This window comes from Notothenia rossii (assembly GCF_949606895.1).
Source record: "Notothenia rossii genome assembly, chromosome: 3".
NCBI classification, from domain to species: domain Eukaryota; kingdom Metazoa; phylum Chordata; class Actinopteri; order Perciformes; family Nototheniidae; genus Notothenia; species Notothenia rossii.
Window position 1 is genome coordinate 87086719 of NC_136901.1, and position 22268 is coordinate 87108986.

At 42.4% G+C, this 22268-nt stretch overlaps 1 protein-coding gene across 1 annotated transcript in view; it reads right to left on the bottom strand.

The window, feature by feature from the left end:
* fstl5 (follistatin-like 5) overlaps nucleotides 1-22268 on the bottom strand; it is a 167490-nt gene that overhangs the window by 48155 nt on the left and 97067 nt on the right. The window contains exon 6 of the mRNA XM_079667637.1: nucleotides 14131-14251. Within this exon, the coding sequence (XP_079523763.1) occupies nucleotides 14131-14251 (121 nt within the window). The remainder of the gene's footprint in view (nucleotides 1-14130; nucleotides 14252-22268) is intronic.

The window sequence follows — 22268 nt, forward strand, 5'->3', positions numbered from 1 at the left end:
GCAGTGTGTGGAGGTGTAATTACAGAGTACGTAAGTGAGGTGCAATCAGGGCTGTGAATGAGTCTACGTTTGGCTGAGGGAGAGCAGAAGTTCCAGTCCTCTGTAGATTTCATGGACCTAATTCCACCAAACATCTGTGATGGGAGGGTCACACCGCCTGCCAAAAACTCAATCCCAGAGTAGTTCCATGAAACATCCAAGAGAGGTTCCTCTGCAGTTCAGCACGACATAATTACACACATAACTGTGTTGCTAGCTTTATACACTGTTTATATATGTGTATGAATACTGAGCATATGGGGTAAGCAGGGGGTGCCTGATCTGGTTCATATTAAAGATTCTGTATTATTGAAAAGGTAATAGGTGTACGGAAAAAGTGAATATTACAACTAAAGGCACATTTAAATGTTCTTAGTATTTGGTTGGGAATTTGACATTTCTTTCACAGAAGGATGTATGCTCATTATTGAGCCTGGTTCCAGATTTTCTTTGAAATGTTATGCTATTCAATTAAGCCTGTTTTTTTTGTTTAAGCAAATGTTGGGGATACGCTTTTTTTATCAAATAGTGACAGAAAAAACTGTGATTGAGATTGACACACCTGTAAGAGTTTGTATAAGTCAATTTACAAGTATAACAAATAAATCAGTATTTACTCTGGTCATCGTAAAACGTTTTAGAAGAGCCCTATTATGCTTTTTGGGGTTTTCCCTTTCCTGTAGTGTGTTGTAGACTTTAGTTTGAATGGTCTGCAAAGGCTAGAATGCCAACGTTACCTCCAGAGGGAGATCTCTTACACACACCATCCCCGTCAGACTGAAATGCCTCAATTTGACTCCTTTGTTTACTTCCGTTACATAATGACATCACTATGTTACACCTGTTGGCTACAGTTCCTACATATTGATAAGCTAAGGGGCGGGACATCTCTGCAGCACAGGCAGTGAACATTAAAGTATGTAGAATTACAAAATAAACATGAACATAAAACTCATAACATGTCCTCTTTAAGTGCTTTTAGCAGGCTGTACAATTGTATGTAGATTATCATTGATAAACATCAATGGATACATTTTCCCTAAGTGCCGAATTTCTGCCTTTGTAAGAAAACGCTTCACTTCTCACCTTAATGTTAAGCCTGAGAAGCTTTTTTAAATAGCTTGTATGGATTTTCCTGTCAGGTATTCACTGTGAATATCTAGCTTACCTATCGCTCCTGTGAACATATGACTGATGGTGACTCAGGGGGATGGGATGAGAGGGACGTGTCAGAGACTTGTCTAGAAAGAGACAAGTTTTATAAATGTTGCTGAAATCCCACTCTAGCTGCCCATTGAGCTCAATAAAGGTCATTCCTTTGTTATTTGAGTAAAAACTCATGTCAGTGAATTTCCCCCATGACTGTGAATAAGGGAGAGAAAGTACATCCTGAGCTGCTGTTGATATTGATTATATTACATGTAAACCTGGACACTGATAAGGGTCAAAAATCCGCCCCAAGGTACAATAGAATAATACAAAGGGGGGGTATAGCCAAGAGGGTACATCTATTTGACCCTCCTGTTGTCTTCGGGTCAAATCTGACCGATTTACTACTTTCATCATCACTTTTTTGTTTTGCATTCGATTGCATTAAGGCTTTATGATATCCTTCACATATGAAATTGCTGATCACCACTTTCATTGAATTTTGGATGATTTTGACAACTTTGTAACCCCCATGGTGTTCCCGGTCAAAAATGTACGCCATCAAGAAAAATAATTACGGTAGTTACCATCCGGATCAGAACACACACACACACACACACCCACCCACCCACCCACCCACCCACCCACCCACCCACCCACACACACCCACACACACACACACACACACACACACACACACACACACACACACACACACACACACACACACACACACACACACACACACACACACACACACACACACACACACACACACACACACACACACACACACACACACACACACACACACACACACACACACACACACACACACACACACACACACACAACAATTTGACACATTTCCCGCTCTTATGTGCCCATCCCCCCACATGGATCACACCTGGCACACACAATACATGTTCAGTGCCTATTCTTTGTATATTTGCTGCAGTTGTTCATGTATACCAGTCGTCTGATACAATATGTACAGTTTGAAAGGCTGTTAAATGAAATGTGGTGATGATTAATGGTTTTTGTGTTAATGTAATAGCAGTTAAAACAGGACCAGTCAAATTTGACCGCGAACACCAAAGTAAGGGGGGAGAAACGAAGACGATAGGAGGGTTAACTAGAAAACTAAAACAGAGAGACGTTAAGGCTTTGAATTACTGTAAATTAAAATGTTAGAATATTTAAAATTAAATCTTTAATGTAAGTTCAAAACAAATTGAGCCGATGTTATCAGGAGAATTGGGATAATTGCTGTTAGTTTAGTATAAGCACTGTTTTCGCTACTTAAAGCAATTACTCAGACGGCATTTTAAATGTTGTTGAGCTACATTAATGGATGAAAGTTAAATGAAAACAATCATTAACAGAGTAAAACAAATGTATTAATATGATTTTATTTGTGTTTTAAAACGTAGTGGTCCACTGATATCTAAAACGTGTAACAGTAGAGGGAAAATAGGAGCATTTGTTTTTATTTCAGTCACAGATGTAGGTTGCTGTGTGAACTGTTTTCATAATATTAGTTCAGATTTGTTAAGTGATCAAATTAAAATAACAGTGAAACAGAAGCCAGAGCGTCTTCATCTTTTAGTAAGAAAACAGAGTCTTTCAGATTTGATTAATCTAAAAGAGATACGGTCTAACAAACACAGACTGTAGGGCAGCATCGGCACCTCTCTTTCGCACATATGTCCTCTCCATAAACGCATATTTGCGAAATCAAACAAATACACTCACCTCCTAAAAGGCTCTAGTTCCAACTACAACAAACCACAAGGAAGGTATGGTTTTATATGAGGGGCAGAATAAGCTAGCTGCCCCAAATCCTTTTTGATTGGATAATTGAATATATATGCCTCAAGATGAGTCATTCAAAAACATTTAAGAGGAGAGAGTAAGTGGATTATATTACCATAATTAAAACCTTGCAATTACAGTATATGCCTCGAGCAACAAGTCAAGCTGCAGTTTCTTTCAAATATATGTATTCATAATTTTAACCTATTAAACATTTTTGTGAAATTTTTATTATTTGCGTATGGCGTATGGATGGCCAGAATGTGTCTCTTGAGGTCAGAGGGAACTTGGACAAAAGCAAATAATCCCATCCTTCATCCATTAGCTCCAAATGTGAAGAGTTTCCTCAAATGTGACGACAGTGGAAGGCAGAAAAACAGAAATCCTTCATCCTTGACATACATTTGATTTTCGACATATTTTTCACCAATTGGGAAACTAACCAATTAAAAACATATTCGATCTTGAGAAAGACGTCTCACTGTTTCTTGGCTCTAAGGCTTAAAGGGGCTCATGTTGTTCAAAGTGAGTTTGGCGCTTCAGGTGTTGATTGGCCTGTGACATCATCAGACCTGAGCAATCAGCCAGCACCCTGCTGTCTCTGAGCTCTACACCTCTACCTGTCGATAATGATGGCCCGCAGGGAAACTACCGATATGCCTCTGAAGCCTCCAGTTTTTTCAATTGCAGTAAATCTGCATGTTCACAAGCCACCATGACAACCATGAAACTCTTCTTTTCCCCTCTCAAAAGGAAAAGTGTATTCCCTGCCTTTTGAAAATGCTTCACTTCCACACTCCACCAATGTGCATGTGTTAACTAACTCCATTCCCTATATCATTTGCCCGGACAGTGGTGAATATGAAAGGGGGCGAGACGGTCGGTGGGATTTTTCCACTCACAACTCGTTTCAGACAAGATATGAGAGAAGCTTCATTCTGATGTGTTTCTGAGGGTGTCAGGAGAGCCACAGCCAGGAGAATGCGGCACAGCGGGGCTGACAGCTCCACCATAAAGCTCCCCAGCCAGTCGTCAATCACTCAACAGGGCGCCAATCGGCCATGGTGCCCTAGAAAATGGGTTCCCAAACTTTTCAGCGACTCCCAAAATAACAGTGCCAGAGACTGGCGACCCCCTGTCGACGGGGGGGTGGTGTTAGTGAATTAATTTCAGGAAAAAAAAAAAAAAAGTTTGAGAAACGCTGCGCTATTGGACTGTCAAATAAAATGTATGCAAACGTTATTATTAATAATAATTAAAATTAACTATTTTTTTTTAATTTTCCATTTTTATTTTGTAATCATCTCGGTCGCGACCCCCACTTTGGGAACCCCTGCCCTAGAAGAACAGGAAGCATGCAGACACACAAGTGAAGAGGACACACAAACTCCATGGCAGGACACCACTTCCCCATCACAATAATGTAAGATGTCCAGCTAAGCCTTAAAGACGTGCTACAACGCTTTAAACAAATTCAACTCAAGGCGAGTTTGTGAAAAACATGTCTGTCATCACCATAGGATTGTGAAAGCTGACCAGGTAACCGTGCAGAATGCAAAAAAAAAACACACGATCCAGTGTCCTCTCCATCACATATATACAAACAATCACTCATACACTCCTATGACAGAGTGTACACACACACTGACGTTCGCAGACACACACTATGACTAATATGCTCACATAGTGATGAAAGCCTCCCCTCTCAGCTGCGATCACTCTCTCACCTGAGCGTCATGCCTCAGAGGGAGGGACATGTGGGAGTAATCCAGCTCTTTTATCCACGGAAACAGAATCCAATGCATCACATGTGCATCACGTTGCTGGTGGAAAAGTACTTTTTAAAGATTAAACAAAAGACGGCTGGAGCTATTTTAAGAAACTATCGACTGCCATTGAGAAGTATAATTGATCTTCAGGGAATACCACTGCCAATGTGTCGTCTTCAGTGTGTGTTAATTTTCAGTTTTTCTGTAGGTGCATTATCTTATTTATTATTTACTGCAAAGAGTCTAAATAATAGAAGTAAAATAGAGGCAATTGAGTCCACGAGACATGGGAAAAAAACATAGCTTAATATACCATAGAATGAAATATTCATGATTCTGATATATACTGTAGAGACCCCCTCAATTCACCGCTTGTACTGGATATGACCAGGGTTACGATAGCGATAATACTTCTAATAAGAGTATTTATTTCAATAAAATATGATGGGAGTGCAAATATAAAACATTTAGAAAAGTATTGGTCTCTTGCCTATTGGACTGCATACAGTGGTTTTGTTTGAATAAGTCGAGAGAAATGACCAATATTATCAAGATCTTTTTTTTTTATCAATTTAACAATCAATGGGCATGGCGACACATTTGTGCTAAATGTACCAATATTAAAGCGGAAATTAAAAAATGTATTGGCTTTAGAAAGCGATGTAAATATACAGACTGTATGTTTTTGATCATTCCCAGCAGGAATACCTTTAGTTCAATGTTCAAAGTGGTGATAACGTGAAAGCTTACAGTCCAACGCTAAGGCCGCAGGTCAGAAGAGAACCACAAAGTCCATCATTGAACATTGGCCTCAGGTCGTCTTCTGGCAGGTACACTTATGAACTACTTCATGTCTGAACATGTTGTTTATATTCGGCCGCTCTTATCCAGTGAGAGAAACTCAAATATACAGTATCTGGCAGGCTAGTTTTGCACTTTATTATTCATTGAATTTGTGCGTTATATATATTTCATGAAGTGTCATACAAAGAGAATATAATCACATTTGAGGAGTTGGAACAACACAATATTTGGCTTTATTCCTCGAGTAATGACTATAAGGTCATATATAATCTCAATAGATGCAGTTTCAACGCACATTTACATTATCTCAATTTCTTTGCCGTAAACCAAACCCCCCTTCAAAAAAAGGGTGCCTTGGCAAGGTAACACTCAGAGCCCTCCTCTTATGCAATATGCCGTCATATGTGGGCTACTGTCTGCTCTCCGGGGAAAACTTCAAGTTGAGTTCAGCTGCAAGAGACCGTCCTGCCCTGTGTGAGGATTCTGGTTCTTGAGCTGCTGTTCATTCAGGTGAGCTCAACTACTGTATACCGTATATTACAATACATTACATGTTAGACGCTTTTATCCAAAGTGACTTACATACTTTGTGATATTGGGCTATATAAATAAACATTGATTGATACTCAATACTGTGGGCAATCCACACAGGAGCAATTTGGGGTGAAGTGTCTTGCCCAGGGACACAACGACATGCTGACTGCAGTGGGGTTTGAACCTGTGACCCCCTGATCCGAACCTACGGACAACCCACTGCACCACACGCCTCCATATATGCTTTGTATGGCTACACCTGAAACTCTGGCCCCTTCCCAATAGTAAAATGACATGTTTGGAGGGTGGCGGGACTCGCCTCAGTCAAATGAATGGAGAGGGAAGATAATTCTAATTTCGGCTTCCATCTCATTTTACAACTTTTAGAACCTAATAATGTAAATAAGGGTTATTCAAGCCTTCCTACTGGGTATACATATATATGCTGTGAGAGATAAGATCCCTGATTCATGCATTCATCACTTCACGACTCCACTACTGCAATAGCATCCTCTATGGCATTCCATCCAACCTCCTCAATAAACTCGAACATATCCAGAACTCTGCTGCCCGCCTCCTCAACCACACCCGCTCCCGAGACCACATCACTCCCATCCTCCAGAACCTCCACTGGCTCCCCGTCCGTCAAAGAATCCACTTCAAAGTCCTCCTCATTACTTACAAAGCCCTCAACAACCAGGCCCCCCCTACCTCACAGACCTGCTGCACCACCACACCCCTTCCCGCTGCCTCCGCTCATCAGAAGCCAACCTCCTATCCATCCCCACCCACACCAATCACCGGACCTGGGGGGACAGAGCCTTCTCTGTCGCTGCCCCCTCCCTCTGGAACTCACTCCCACAACCCATCAGAGACTGCACCGACCTCACCACCTTCAAAAAACTCACAAAAACTCACCTCTTCAATCTGGCTTTTCATGTGTGATTGTTTTTGTATTATTTGACTTTAACTTTAACTATATATTTATTTGTTGTTCCTTTCTTCTCTTTTCTCTTCACTATTATCTGTAAAGCGTCTTTGAGCACCTGTAAAAGCGCTAACAAATTAAATCTATTATTATTATTATTATTATTATTATTATAAACGTCTCGTTCCCAGTGTAAGTCAATGGAAAAAGTATGGGACCAATGACATCACAAACTGACACGGAAGCACCATTTGTCCAATGCAATTCCTGGGGGCTTGGTATAGATTAGTACACAAGGCCCATTTGGCCTTTAAAACACGTCTAATGAGCCCCACTCCTCACTTGAGAATCCAAAGAGATTGAAGCGGCATGAGTGCAGAGTTACAGGGGCTCACATTCCCCACCAGGATAAGGTGGTTATTCTTTGAACAGTATCAATATATCATTCTCAAAAACAGTGAGAGGGCGATTATGTATGACATTGACAAATAACTGCACATGTATGCTGCATCGGAAATGTGTTATGTATTATTATATCTGAAAACTGAGCTTGAAAGATGATGCTGCCATGCAGAAGTAAACACAACATTAGGACCCATATTGTTACATTTTACCTATCACAAACACTTAGATTTCAAATTATACTTTCAAAATGAATGCATTTCCCTAAAGTAGAACACTACATGAAGCAGAAAATGTTGGAGTATTTGAAGATTGAACGGAGACTTTCATTAATTTACCTCAAACAACAATTTATTTTCTGCTAAAGTGGCTGGCGGATTGGACAAACTTTGCAGCCGCAGTACAAATTAGATGCAACTTTATTGATCACTGTTGCTTAAGTGGGGTCACTGCAACAAAGAAAGGGCAGTACATCATAGAAGCAGAAGATAATAAATAATCAAAACTCAATTCAAAAGATAGTGTGTAACGAAAAAAGCGTGAGTGTTTTCATCAGCATGAGGTAGAAGACACTATAGAGCAGTGGTCACCAACCGGTCGATCGCGAGTGCGGTGCGGGTAGATCGCGGACCGTTAAAAAAAAAGTAACAAAAGAAAGAAAAATGTAATTAAAATAATGTTTGAAAAATACCTTTTTAGATGTAAACCTATCATCCATCACCCCGTTAGCAGGTGCCACTTGATTGACGTATATATGAGACACCTCAATAATATAATACATTAACTGTGCTTTACGTGAACTTCATCATGACACAAGAGACAACGGCAGGACTGTAATTTCCCGTGTTCACTGAACGCAACAGAGGCAAGACACCACACCAATCAGAGAGTTGCATGGAAATACACGTGTGCTTGTGTAATTTAAGCTCGGCTCTGTGTGTGTGAGAGAGGGAGAGAGAGGGACCGGTGCTAGCGGGGACCGTGATGTTAGCATCTGGTTAGCTAGCTGCACTAACTAACTAACGGACATAAGGAGCTGTTTCCATAACAAGCTGGAGGAGGGTCCTCTCCTGTCAGACTGAGGGGCTCAGGTGAGCTAAAGGACTCTGAGTGTTTAGAACGGTTTTGTCACAAATTATTCAAAAGATTATTTCCGCGGCACACCTTCATATGATCATTATAGTTATACAAACAATAAGAGAATAAATGAAAAACAGGTATGAAATAGCCTACTATACAGTATGTCAGTAAAACAAGAATACAGTTTAAAATGGGAGAGATTTGTAAAATATCCATAAAGAAAAAGAAAATCTGTTTACAGTTCTGTTTCATATGGGTGCTGAGAGAGGTATCCATAGATCTCTTCATGTTGCTCTCAAAGTGCACCAGATTGATGCTTTCAACTTCAATATTTAAAAAAAAATCTTCCAGGGGGAGCATCCCCCCGGACCCCCCTAGAGGAGGTGAGGACCCCCCTAGAGGAGGTGAGGTCCGCCCCCTAATAGCACTTTACCCCTGCCTATATGCCGTGAGCTGATTATGGAGCCTTCATTGTAACAGTAATTCAGATGCAATTAGCCTATATAAAAGGCCTCAAATTGGAAGCATTGTCTGGGCCGTCTTTTTCACTCAATTCTGCAATAGGTAGATCTCGCCTTTCATCTAGGCCGAGGTCGGTGATCTTGAGCTTAAAAAGGTTGGTGACCACTGCTATAGAGGCTCACATGGACAACACACGTGTGTAAAATCCACAGGGACGTAGTGATGAGTCAGCATGTGTAAGTGGCAAAAGTAGGGATTAAGCCCCCGGCCCCACGAGGACGCATACTGCTAAACGCATAGGATTAACGCAAAAGCAAAAAAGCTTCCGTCCACACGCAATATTCACCGGATAGTGTCTGTCCACACGAGACAGCTCCGTTTAGCTCCAACAGCTGGAGAAGCTGCAGTACATATGGAGGAGCCTGTAGGGGCGCTGTAACTTCCTCCACAAAAGCAGCGAAGAAGCATGGTTGTCATGGTTGTCCTTCTGTTTATTCTCCGCGGTGGGTGCCTAGGGAACCGGGCAGAGTTTTTCGCCAGTCAACGTGTGTTAAAGTTTAAATCTTCCGGACAAAATTATAAAAGTGCCGGTCAAAGGTCTTCTTTGTTATTTATTGAGCATTAAAACAAATGAATAACGAATCTATAGAATATAATAATAAAATACACGGAGCCTCTCTTTTTCCTCCCTTTCTTCGGACAGCGTCAGTGTATGTCTCATGCAGCAGCTGATCCAGTAATGAGTGACCCGGCCGACAGTACAAATACACATATTTATAACTAGTTTAGTTAGTTTGAGAGGTAATTAAAATAGCTAAGGGTGATGATCTGACTTGAAGTGTGTGTTTTGCGCCGTTCACCGCTGCATCACAGCGGGAGGAGCTGCAGGTGAGCAGAGCTGCGTGTCTCCGTCCTGTCAGATTAGACTTCACTCGCGTTTATGTCCATATCGAGAGAAAGATAAATTATCTGAATTCAGTGTGCAGTTTACTTTGACGCGGGAGTGAGAGGCGGGGCTATTGCGTCATCATTAGCAGAAAATGATCGTATAGGGCGCACACACGAAGCCGTTGGACCCCCCAGAGCGTTGCGTATGCCGTTCTATCCACCTTGGGACCCGCTATCGTTTCTGCAGTTGTTTACTGTCATATTCGGGCGTCCTCGTGTGGCCGAACGGTCTATATGACACTAAACAGTAACGCAAACTACCGTTTTCGTCCTCGTGGGGCCGGGGCTTGGAAATGCAGGATGATCCTCACACTTCACAAGCTCACAGCACAGACATCTCTCTTCCTGCTGATAGGTGTTAGAGAATAATTCTCCCTTACTCCTAAGATATTTAACTGTTGACATTTATGACCAACCCTGACTCTGTTATCTCCTTTAAGGAATGTGCTGCTGCACTTATATGTGGATATTCTCAGTTTATGACCGGTCAACTCTCGGTCACAGAGACTAAGAGTCAGACAAGTGATTCAGTGTCTCCAGATGTTGGGGCTATCTCCAGTGTTCCCTGGTGTTTCCGTTATCTTCCCCAATATGTGGATTAACTCGCTAATTAAAAAGGTCTATCGAGAGAGGGGCTGGTCAGAATTGATGTGGCAACTCTCCGGTGCAGCCAGAACCTCTGACTTGTGATGTGAAATCCTCCGGCCGATACTTGTAATAAACCACCAATGTTTGAGATCAAAGCTCCGACTCTCCTCGTGTCTCTCTGAGTCCTGACTCTCCATTGCTGCAGAAGTTTCCCTTACAATAGGAAAATCAAAAGTTTCTTCCAAAGAACTTCCAGTCTCATTGTCATCCTCTCTTCTGAATAAAACTCAACTTACTGTATATCCTGATGTTGTCGTGCGGGCTCCGAGGGATGGACAGCACTCTGAATCCAGTTTCTCACAATTACTCTTTCAGCTGCTTCTTAATTGAGTTTTTAGGAATTCTCGGCAGTCATGGCAGGGTGATAGGATGGTCCTTGGAGACTTTAGCCAGACTACAAATGTGAAATTCATAGTCTGCCTTAACAAAGGTCAGCTGGAAGTTTCAGTGTCAATTACCACCAAAAGTCACGGGGTCTCATGAGAGTCACTCTGTTTTCTTAAACACAATACTCGGTATAATTTGGCCAGTAGATCATTGCAATTAACCTTGGAGTAATCCTTATGAAGAATGTTAATGAACTGACTGTCTGTCAATTGTAATGAGGATGTAGAGCTTTCCACATCGACACATTGTAGTTTCTTCACATCCGACTCATTAGGACCAGAATCGGGCTCTTTCACAAAAAACTCAATCCAGACTCTTCACCTTTGCCCTCTTGGTTCGCTCTACATTACTGGTTCATTATACTGAAGACCAACTAACCAAAAGAAAGTGGAATATGAAACTCTTCACAGATAATGGTCATAGACCAGGGGTGTCCAAACTTTTTTCACATCGGGCCACATACAGAAAAATATATGAAGGGCTGGGCCACTCACTACAGGTATATATAGCCTCATAAGTTCAGTTATAAGTTAGCAAAATCAATCAAACGTAGGTAAAGGATGCTCGTGAGTGTTGGCAGCTCATCCCTTAAAACAGAACCCTCGGATTGATTATAATAAGGAGAAATAGGAAGGGTGTATGTCAAGCTTGTTATGTAAATAAGTCATTGGGCTTTTTTCTTATCAACTAGGATATGTTAGAAAATGTTTCCAACTTTAATTGACTGAATTTATTTGAAAAGCGGTCTTATTAACACATGACTACTACTGTGTACTATATTTGTACATTTATATTTAAGAGGTACAATATAAGAAAAGCACAAGTTTCATTTGTGGGCCGTATTCCATTATACTTTTTTAATTTGCTGAGTGCCGATTCAAAATGGTCCGCGGGTCGCATTTGGCCCCGCGGCCATAGTTTGGACACCCCAGGCAAAGAGCCTGACTTCAAGTACAGCCCTTCAGTCAAACAGATGTGAAGATATGGGTCCAATGTGGGTGACAAACAAATATGGAGCATGGACGACTAGACAATAAACAACATGTGAGATCAGTGCTGCAGTTTCTGCTCTGTAAAGGTTATATTGCAAAAAACACATGTGGAGGCTGTGGCTCAGTGGATAGTGTGCTGGACTTCGAATCAGGGGATAGCAAGTTCCGAGTCCCACTGCAGTCAGCATGTCGTTGTGTCGCTGGAAAAGACACTTCACCCCAAATTGCTCCAGTGGGGATTATCCACAGTACTGAATGTACGCTTTGGATGAAAGCATCTAACAAAATGACATGTAATGTAACAAGGCAGTGGGACAGTGCTAAAATAATGACTTGTTCTTTCCGGGTGGCTATGGCTGTAAGGTAGAGTAGTCATCCAATAATTGGAAGGTCAATGGTTTGATTCCCAACCCCCACATACAATATGTAAATGTAACCCCACATAGCTTACATTGTGAATGTAAGTCTCCCTGAGCAGTATTTCAGCCTCAACCTCTCTATGGATGTGTGTGAATGCTGAATGTATATAAAGCACTTTGAGCTGCTGGAAAAACACTATATAAATTATACATAAGATCATAGGTTTCTATAGGATGACAATTCAAAGCTAAAATAAGCCAATGGTTGACATTTGTTTAAATTCAAGAATCTTTTGGGCTTTAATTAATATGTATAGAGGTTTAAAAAGATATAGTGAATCAAAGTATTGTTGCGCAGAATGTTAAAGGGTTAAACACAGAAGGTGCTGTCAGTTGATGATTTAAAGAGGGAAGGTCACACATAATGAGAATCCAAATATCCATTCAGAATCCATACATTGATCAAATGCACATTAAAGCCAATGTGTTTTTGATAGTATTTATTGATTATTGGAAAAAAAGGTCTTTAGGGAAATATCAGAATCACTCCTTTTCACCCTGAAGGGGAATGTCAGTTTCTGGTTTGAGTGACAGCAGCTCGTAGTATTGCTCCGGAGGGATTAGAGACATGTTGTGTTCATGTTTGTAAGTCAGATAAGGATGGATTTTAGCAGGAACACTAATGCGAGTTGTTGTTCTAGGCCGATGGCTGTTGTGTGCATTCAATGTCCATATGATAGAACAATGAGGCTTCTGCTTTGTGCAATATTTGATCTGCTTTTTAAAGGTCCCATGTCATGCTTTTCCGGTTATTACCCGTCCCCTTGTGTGTTATGAAGGTTTTTCTGTACGTAAACGGTCTGTAGAGTTAAAACCCTCAAAGCACACCCTGTAGCGATTAAACTCTAACACAGAAAATACCTCCCCAAAACGCGTCGTTGGAGATACGTCACTGTCTATTGATTATTCCGGGTAACTCATGATGTCATGCGTTACCCGGAACCAAATGGACCAATCCGCGGAGCCGTTACGTTAAGCCCCCGCTGATTGGTCCAAATTGACCAATCCACGGACTTCCTCACACACACACACAGTGCATGCAGCTCTGCTGATCTCTCCTCCCTGGCTACAGGCTGATAACAGACAGTTGGGATCGCGGCGAAATTCTCTCTGCAGACCCATTCTCACAGCGTTTATCAACCTTTTTCTAACTCAATATCAAGCCACACTTATTGTTTTTACTTCGGCTGTGACTTTGTGTGTGCTCAGGGTGAGTTTGGCTGTGTTTCGCTGTCGCTAAACAAGGAAACCACACCTCCACGGAGCTCAGCGCGATTCACAGTGTCCCGACCAATCAGAGCACACTGTGCTCACAGGGAGGGTGGGGGCTGGAGCTATTGGAGCTACAACGAGCCGTTAAAGGCAGAGAGTGAAATTCAGTGAATACACGTAGTTTACAGAGATGCTGTATGAGAAACCAAAGGGACTTTGGGAAATTGCACAGTATAAATCTATTCTAGTAGACCTCAACAATGGAATTATGATCAGTGGAAATGGCCATGAAATGGGACCTTTAAGGTCTCAATCTTTGTAAACGGATAACAGATGCCATCTTTGCACATGCACATTGTTTCTGAGTTTGTACCCACAGGAAAGCAGGAGTCGCACAAATGATTGAAAGCGCTGATTTGTAACAGCAGACAGGAAAAGGGAAAAGGATGAGATAGACTTGTAACGAAGGGTCATGCACCTACTGCAGTGGAGTTTGTTATAAACAAAAAAAAGTGTATTTTATATTTGTAGCAGCATCTTACCATTCACTTGAAGCGTGTGGATCTGAAAGAGTTGCTCGTAGCCATCAGCGTGACAGGTATAGTTCCCGATGTGCGTCGTGGTCGCCTTGGTGAAGTACAGTGATCCATCGTCCCCAAAGTCCTACCAAGAGACAGAAAGAGAAACGTCTTAATGACTTACAGAACGTTTTAGTGGTCTTTGTTCCCACAGTGCAGCAGTGAGGTTTGAAGGCATTGAAATCTGGAGATGAACGGTGTGCAGATGAGAAGTTAAACATGTTTCATAGCAAAGAAAATGAAAAACATTACAATAGTCCAAAAAGGCACGTTGTGGAATAATGTTCATCAATCAAAGTCACACGTTAAAGCTATTTGGTGCCATGTAAGACAAATGAGAACCGTTAAAGTCACACAATTGTTTTCTGACATGTGTGATTTTTTACAATCAGAGGACACTGATCTAATGGAGGGACTGAGGTTATACTTGATTAGGATGGAAGTTACACAAGGTCAGCTGCCTATAGAAAACAGAGCAATTTAGTGCTGACATACAGTAAATCAAAATAACTTCTACTGCTCGTTTTAAATGTCATTGTCATGGGTCACAAATACACAAAACATGTTTCACTTTGGTTCTCATGTTGCCTTTTTAAAGCAAATCAAAAGATGGTATTACACCAAAACCTACGATGTCCATGATGTGAACGTGTGCAGAGACAAACTACAGACAGGATTCATTCATGCTGTGATTGTGAAGTGAGTTAACACAAAGGAGAAGGTGCTGGATGCAGAAAGAGAGCAAAGTGGTGAATACGTTCTGCAGGTGTAGCTCAGAAGGAAGCTCCTAAAGCTAATGAGCCCACAGGTGGTGTGCTGGTGAGATTAATCCATTTGACAGAGAGCGAATGTGCACCACCTTTTTAGGATCACACTGCAGTAAAAACTATACTGGCAAATCATTGTAATTACTTTTGTACATGTTATAGTGTTATCTTTATATTATTCTCATTGGAAGTCATCAAGAAGTTGTTGATTTGTTTCAGATAAAGAGTCCTCCTATTCTGTTTTATAAGAAGTAAACATGTGAAATGCTTACTTTAAACGAGAAACTTTAGAATAACATATCTTTTTCAACTTCTAACTTAAAACGAGTGGGTCAAAAGTAGCGTCCTAAATGGGTCTAATACAGAAAATATGGGGAATACACCTTTTGCGACGTGTTTTGAGATAACTAAAGAATACAGCAATGTAAAATAAGATACTTCAAAACTTTGGATGATTTTTTTCACTTTCCCAGCATTTCTTCTTCTCTTCCCGCTTGAGAAAGGCTTTCTTTTCTTTTAATTTAAGCCCAATTGTATCCCTATTTACAGATGGATGTATTATATTGTATAGATTGTTGGTAAGTTTCTACAGGAGTTGTTGAAGATTTTGCAAATAAATAGGGCAATTTAATAGGAAAATAGCTATCCCTGCCTTATGTGTGATCAATGTATGCTTTCACTCTTGAGTAACTGAGAAAGGTTACTCACTTGTATACATACTAGCTTACTTGAGAGCAGTGTTAATTTTGGCAGCTGTTTTTGATTTAGTCTTAGTCTTTCGACGAAAATGGTTATTAGTTTTAGTCACATTTCAGTCATTCCTATCCTTCGTAGTTTTAGTCTAGTTTTAGTCGACGAAAACTATAGGTTACTTACGTAACCCCAGTTCTCAGAGTAACATGAAGTGAGATGTCTCACTATGGGATGCGCCTCAACGCGTATGCAAACAGAAGCATCAATCTCATTACGCCAATCCTGATTGGCTGGTGATCTTCACGTCTACGTCAGGGAATCCACCCACCCTATAAATAGCTTGCGCTACGATGCAGCGTCATTCAAAATAAGCACCTCTTCTCGCTTTGCCTTAGCAAGGAGGGCCGTCTGGTGAGACATCTCACTTCATGTTACTCTGAGAACTGGGGTTACGTAAGTAACCTATAGTTCTCATTTATAACACTCCGTTCGATGTCTCACTATGGGATATTGAAACTCCCGTATTGCGAGACATGCTTATCTCGAAAATCACCAAAACAACCAGAACTTAACAGGTAGAACCCTGTCTCAACACGGGGCCTAGCACTGCACGGGCCACACTTGGAGCAGAGACATCTAGCCTGTAAAAGCGGACAAAAGTGAGCGGTGAGGACCAGCTCGCTGCTGCACAAATGTCTTGGATGGAAGCACCCTTGAACAAAGCCCAGGATGTAGCCAGTCCACGAGTAGAATGAGCATGCAGGCCCGTTGGTGCCTGCAAACCCTGACTCGTATAAGCCAGAGCAATCGCTTCCACAATCCAGTGGGAGAGCCGGTGCCTGGTAACGGGCTTGCCCTTCTGAGGGTTAGCCCAGGATATAAGGAGTTGGTCATTGCAACGAAACTCTTTTGACCTGTCCATATAGGTGCGTAAAGTAAGGACTGGACACAGCAAATTCGGCCGCTGTTCCTCAGAGAAACACAGCGGCGGAGGAAATGCCACAATGTCAATGGGGGTACATGAGCCAACCACCTTAGGTATAAAGGCAGGGTTGGGCTTCAGCAACACTCTCGTTTGCCCCGGGGCAAACTGAGTGCATGAAGGATGTACAGAGAGCACATGAATGTCACTGACTCGCTTGGCAGATGCCAGAGCCAGTAACAGCACTGTCTTCAGTGACAGGTGTTTCATGTCAGCTTCTTCCAGGGGTTTAAATGGAGGTCGAGTGAGCCCATCTAAAACCACTGCCAAGTCCCATAAGGGCACCAGTGACCTGGAAACAGGGAGGAGCCTGCGAGCCCCTTTCATAAAACGGCAGACCAAAGGATGTTGGCTAGCCGTCTTTCCCTCAAAGCCCACATGTCATGCAGCAATAGCAGCAAGGTACACTTTGATCGTAGAGAAAGCTCTGTGTTTATCAATTAGGTCCTGTAGAAATGATAAAATCACCCCGACAGGACATTGAAAAGAGATGTGTCCTTTTTGAAGGCACCACTCCTCAAACACCCTCCACTTACAGTCATAGAGGGACCTGGTGGAGGAAGCTCTTGCACTCTGAATAGTGTTTATCACCTTCTGAGGGAGCCCCACTGTATTCAGATTGTACCACTCACGGGCCAGGCCCATAGTGCCAAGCGCTCTAGGTGTGGGTGAAAGATCTTCCCCCCGCCTGAGACAGTATGTCCCTGCGTAGTGGGAGCTGCCACGACTGCCCGCACAGCAGCTGATATATCTCCGCCAGCCAGTACATTGCAGGCCAGTGCGGAGCTATCAGGATCAGTGTGTGGCGTTGTTCTCTCACTCTGGCCAGAGTTGGGGGTATCAGAGCCAGGGGTGGGAACGCGTACAGAAGAACCGGAGGCCAAACGTGCGCGAGCGTGTCCACGCCTAACGGTGCAAGTCCATACTTAGGCAGGGCAAAGCTGGTGTGCTTTCGCCCGGGAGAGCGGACAACGCTCCCGGCTTTGCAGCCTGAGCCGATGAAACGAAGATGTCATCCTCGTGCTCATCCGAGTCGGAAAGGAGGAACTCAGAGGCATCCTCTTCTTCCTCCATATAGTCCAACTCTAGGACATCCTCCGCGGGTGGAACCATGGTGAGGTCCAGTTGGGAGCCCCAGCTTGACACAGCGCAGGGCTCCACTCTCACGGCTCTTGCCGCCACCGGACCCCAGCCTGACACGGCGCGGGGTTCAATCTCTGCGGCGGACGCCACCATGTCTTGATTGCCGGCCGGCGAATCAGTGGACATGAGGGGGTCCTGTCCCGACAAGCTAGCTTGGCGTGCTAGCCGTCGGCGGAGGCTCTTAATGATGAAGTGGGCATAATGCCCGCACGAGCTGGGGTTATCGATAGCCTCCTGGGCGTGTTCCAGCCCGAGGCAGGACGAGCAGACCTGGTGTGAGTCTGTGCCTGAGATCTTAAACCCGCAGCCGCATAGCCGAGCCTCCGAGTCCCTGACTCCTCTGGTGTGAGGGAGAGAAGGGTCCATCTTTGTTCGCCGGGGTGTCGGCGTGGAGTGGACACGCTAGTAACAGGTACGTTATTGAGAAAAAGAAGAAAAAATCCAACCTTGTCGTTAATCCGAAAGGAAAAAGCGACGGCGTAGATTTTATTCTTTAAAAAATATTAACTGGTGTGTTAATACCTTTTGTTTTTATCTCCGTCTCCTCTGGTGTGAGAGAGAAAAGAGAACGTCCTCGCTACCGTGGTGTCGGTGTGGAGGGAAGAAAAACTAGCAACAGGTATGTTACTAGCTTGAAGAAAAAATCAAACCTTACCGTAATTTCGAAAGAAAGAAACGGCGAGGCAGATTACAATATTAACTGGTGTGTTAATATTGTTCAGTCTTCTTGCAAAGCAGAAAGTAACCGGCAAGCGCCCGTCGACCGAATGTTAGCTTTGGGTTCAGTCTGTGGACCGTTAAGCTAGCCCGGCTACTGATAATTCGAGATGTGCTCTGAAGCGAGAAGAGGTGTTTGAATGACGCTGCGTCGTATCGCACGCTACGTATAGGGTTGGTGGATTCCCTGACGTAGACGTCAAGATTGGTTTAATGAGATTGATGCTTCTGTTTGCATACGCGTTGAGGCGCATCCCATAGTGAGATATCGAACGGAGTGTTATGAATGAGAACTCAAAACGTGTTAATCTAGTTTTAGTCGACGAAAACTCAAAACGTTTTAGTCAACTTTTAGTCAAAATGTGTCTATACTCTTGCTCCGTTCCCGGCAGATCTCTGTGTCCGCTGCAGCATGTCTGTTAGGCCGCGCCCCCCGCACAGAGAGACACAGGGAGATCGCTCTTCTGGAGTGAAGAGAGCGGAAATAATGATATTGCAAGTTAGAAACCATAAATGCATTTTGACAGACAAGACGGAAACTTGGGGGAAAATATGTTGCATTTTGAATGTCCGATAGTCCACCATTAACACCTTAGTCCCGTCTCGTCTCGTCAACGAAAACTAAATATACATTTCGTCATAGTTTTCGTTATCAAGAATCTATTTTTAGCTCATCATCGTCTCGTCTTAGTCATGTAAAAAAGGTTGTTGACGAACATTTGTCGTCATAGTTTTCGTTGACGAAATTAACACTGCTTGAGAGTAAGACACTTAAGAAATGTATATTATTTTCCTTTTTCTAAAATGCTGTTTTACTCTTACATTGGCCACTTAATACTCAGAGCAGATAAAGCAATATTCAGATACAGAGTGTCCCTGCATTTCAAATACAGTATGTACCTTCCTTACTATATCAAGTGATTATATTATAAATCTCCATGGACACAACAATAACTGCCTGTGCTCACAACTATAGGTTGTCCCCACTTTTAAATGCACGGCAGATATTCAGGAGTGGTCTCGCTCCAGCACTCTGCCTTCATTAGTCTTCTTCAATGCCCGCTAACATGATGAAGGCCAAGTGCAAAAACGTGTTCATTCCTGATCGCTGCCATGCATAGGAAATCATTCAGGTTTCTCTTAATGTGGTGACCCTTTGCTCTGAAGCATGACGGAGATTCTGCCCTGTGCTCCTCGTTGCTTATAACAGCTTTCTTTTATTAAAAAGACTCAAGCCTAATTACCAGTCCTAAGTCAGGAGAGCTCATTAAAGAAAAACGGAATTTTCTCATTAAAGGGCGTTCAACACTTTGATCACATCTTTGCTTTCTGTTTACATCTTGGCGTTCAGCTTGTTTTTAAATATCTGTAGACAGCTGTGGAGCCCTCCGTCGTGTTTACAGGAACATGGTGTGTGTATCAGTTCGTCCCGGTGTGCTGCGATCTAACCCGAGAGCTCGGTAACGGCTCGAGCTGAGTGAAGCATCAGAGCTTCGCAATATGAGGGGAAATCGATGGTGCGTTTTGGCCCCTTGGGCTGAGAGCATATTGTGTCACCTTCTTAAATGAAAAATGAATGGGGGTAGAAATGAAACTCAGAGGGTGGAACGAGCCACGACGGGGGCTGTCGACATGATTCCTCCACCTCACCTCACCACCCGTGCTTTAGCTATATCAGCAGCACCCAGCTCTCTGCAGAGGGAGCAGGCCGGTGTAGGAGAAACTCAGAGGGAAGGGAGACAAGGGCGGGTAGAGGTGGATTTACAAATAGGCTATAGCCCTCAAGAAACTATAATTAATAAAGCTGTCAGTGCCGGGTCAACTGAAAGGACACTAAAGAGCCACCTCAGAGTGCAGCTACACTGACGAGGCAATTCAGAACATAGCCTCTGTAGAACGGCCTTTTGAAACTGTGTGACAGAAGTGGAGTGAAAATATCCTTCGCAGTGAGAGAAACATGTTTCCTTAAAAATAAAGTATACTGAGGTAACAAAGCATGACAGAGGGGTTTGACATTATAAGTCAGTCATTTTTTATCACTGGTTTCTGATATTCGACCACACTCAGGTGCTAGCAGTTCGCCTGCCACACATTATAATGGAGGAATGTAATGTGTGGTGCTCACAGCTTTAAAGAAATCACATTTAAAAAAAGATTCAGCAGCATGTGTTGTCAGGAAATGATGTGTCCCATTACTCTGCCTGAATCATTCACAGCCCTCACTGTCACCCACACACACTGCAACTACTTTTACCAATGCAGCAGTCCCAGCAGAACGTGTTCACAGTGTTTACGCATTGCTCACAGTATTAGGGATATATTTATGCTGTGAGCATCACAAACACAATTCTGTGTACTTGAATGAGCCACACTATTGCACTGGGTTACATGTTCCTCCACCGTTCGCAAAGCTGTTTAGGAAATGATTTGGTATAATTTGAACATTTCAGTCTTGAAGGAGATTGAATATGCTTCGTGCCACAGAGATCTGATTGGGGTTTTCCACAAGATGTTTTGACAATAACTAAAATGCACAAATATTAAGCAGGCCTCATCCTTCCTCTGTTAGGTTTAGCATGTTTTGGATGAACAGTATGCAGTCACTGTAGAAACATGAGATGTTCAATTGATGTGATGTCCTCAGCTTGTGCATTTCTGATAACAGCATCATGCATCGGTTGTGTTTTTTGTGAATGGAAAATAAATTAAAGAGTGAAGCGATGTCAGTCGGCTGTGAAGAAAAACCAAATACACCCTACCTGAGACGGGATCTGTTGGGGAGTCAAACAGAGGTCAAACATTAGGAAGTTTGGTTCATTAAAAGCAGAATAAATATAGATTTTAAAGCAGAAAGGTCACAGCAGTGTTGGTGTTGTTGCACAATTGCATGATGTTAGAGGCAAAGTTCAGTACATAGCTCAACGTAGATCTTTTGTCAGGATAGTAGAGAATATAAGTAGTACATAATAAACCACGAGTTTGGTACTTAGCTCCTGATCAACATGATTAATTCAACAAGGAGTAATACAATAAAACCTCTTGATTGAAGTTGTAGATATAATAAAAGATGACAATGTCATTCTGTAAGATGCATGTGTTATCTACCGATATAATGTTTCACTTTCACATCTTTATTCACAACAAAACCCTCTAGAAATGGCAAAGAACGACTACAACTTTGAGTATAAAACATATTATCAATGATCACTTATCAAGACCATACTGTATGCGGAAATTATGCTACTAGTACTATCATGTATATCCCCGCAATTTAAATATAATGTTACGTTCACTGAAACATAATTGCAGATACAAACAAATATTCCAAAGGATAAGAAAAGAAAGGAGAAATAAAGATTAAGCCGTGCTTATATTTATGCCTGCTGAGGGAAGTTCTTAAAATAAATGCTCTAACTTTTAATATTTCCATTTTTAGGACAGTGTCCAGAGATGTTGGTCCTTAGTAAGAAACAAACAAATCAATAGAGGCACAACAAGTTGACTGACTAGTAAAAATGATGACAAAAAGTAGCCACTTAAAAAAAAGTGTACACACACACACACCCCCCCCCCCCCCCCCCCCCCACACACACACACACACACACACACACACACACACACACACACACACACACACACACACACACACACACACACACACACACACACACACACACACACACACACACACACACACACACACACACACACACACACACACACACACACACACACACACACACACACACACACACACACACACACACACACACACACACACACACACACACACACACACA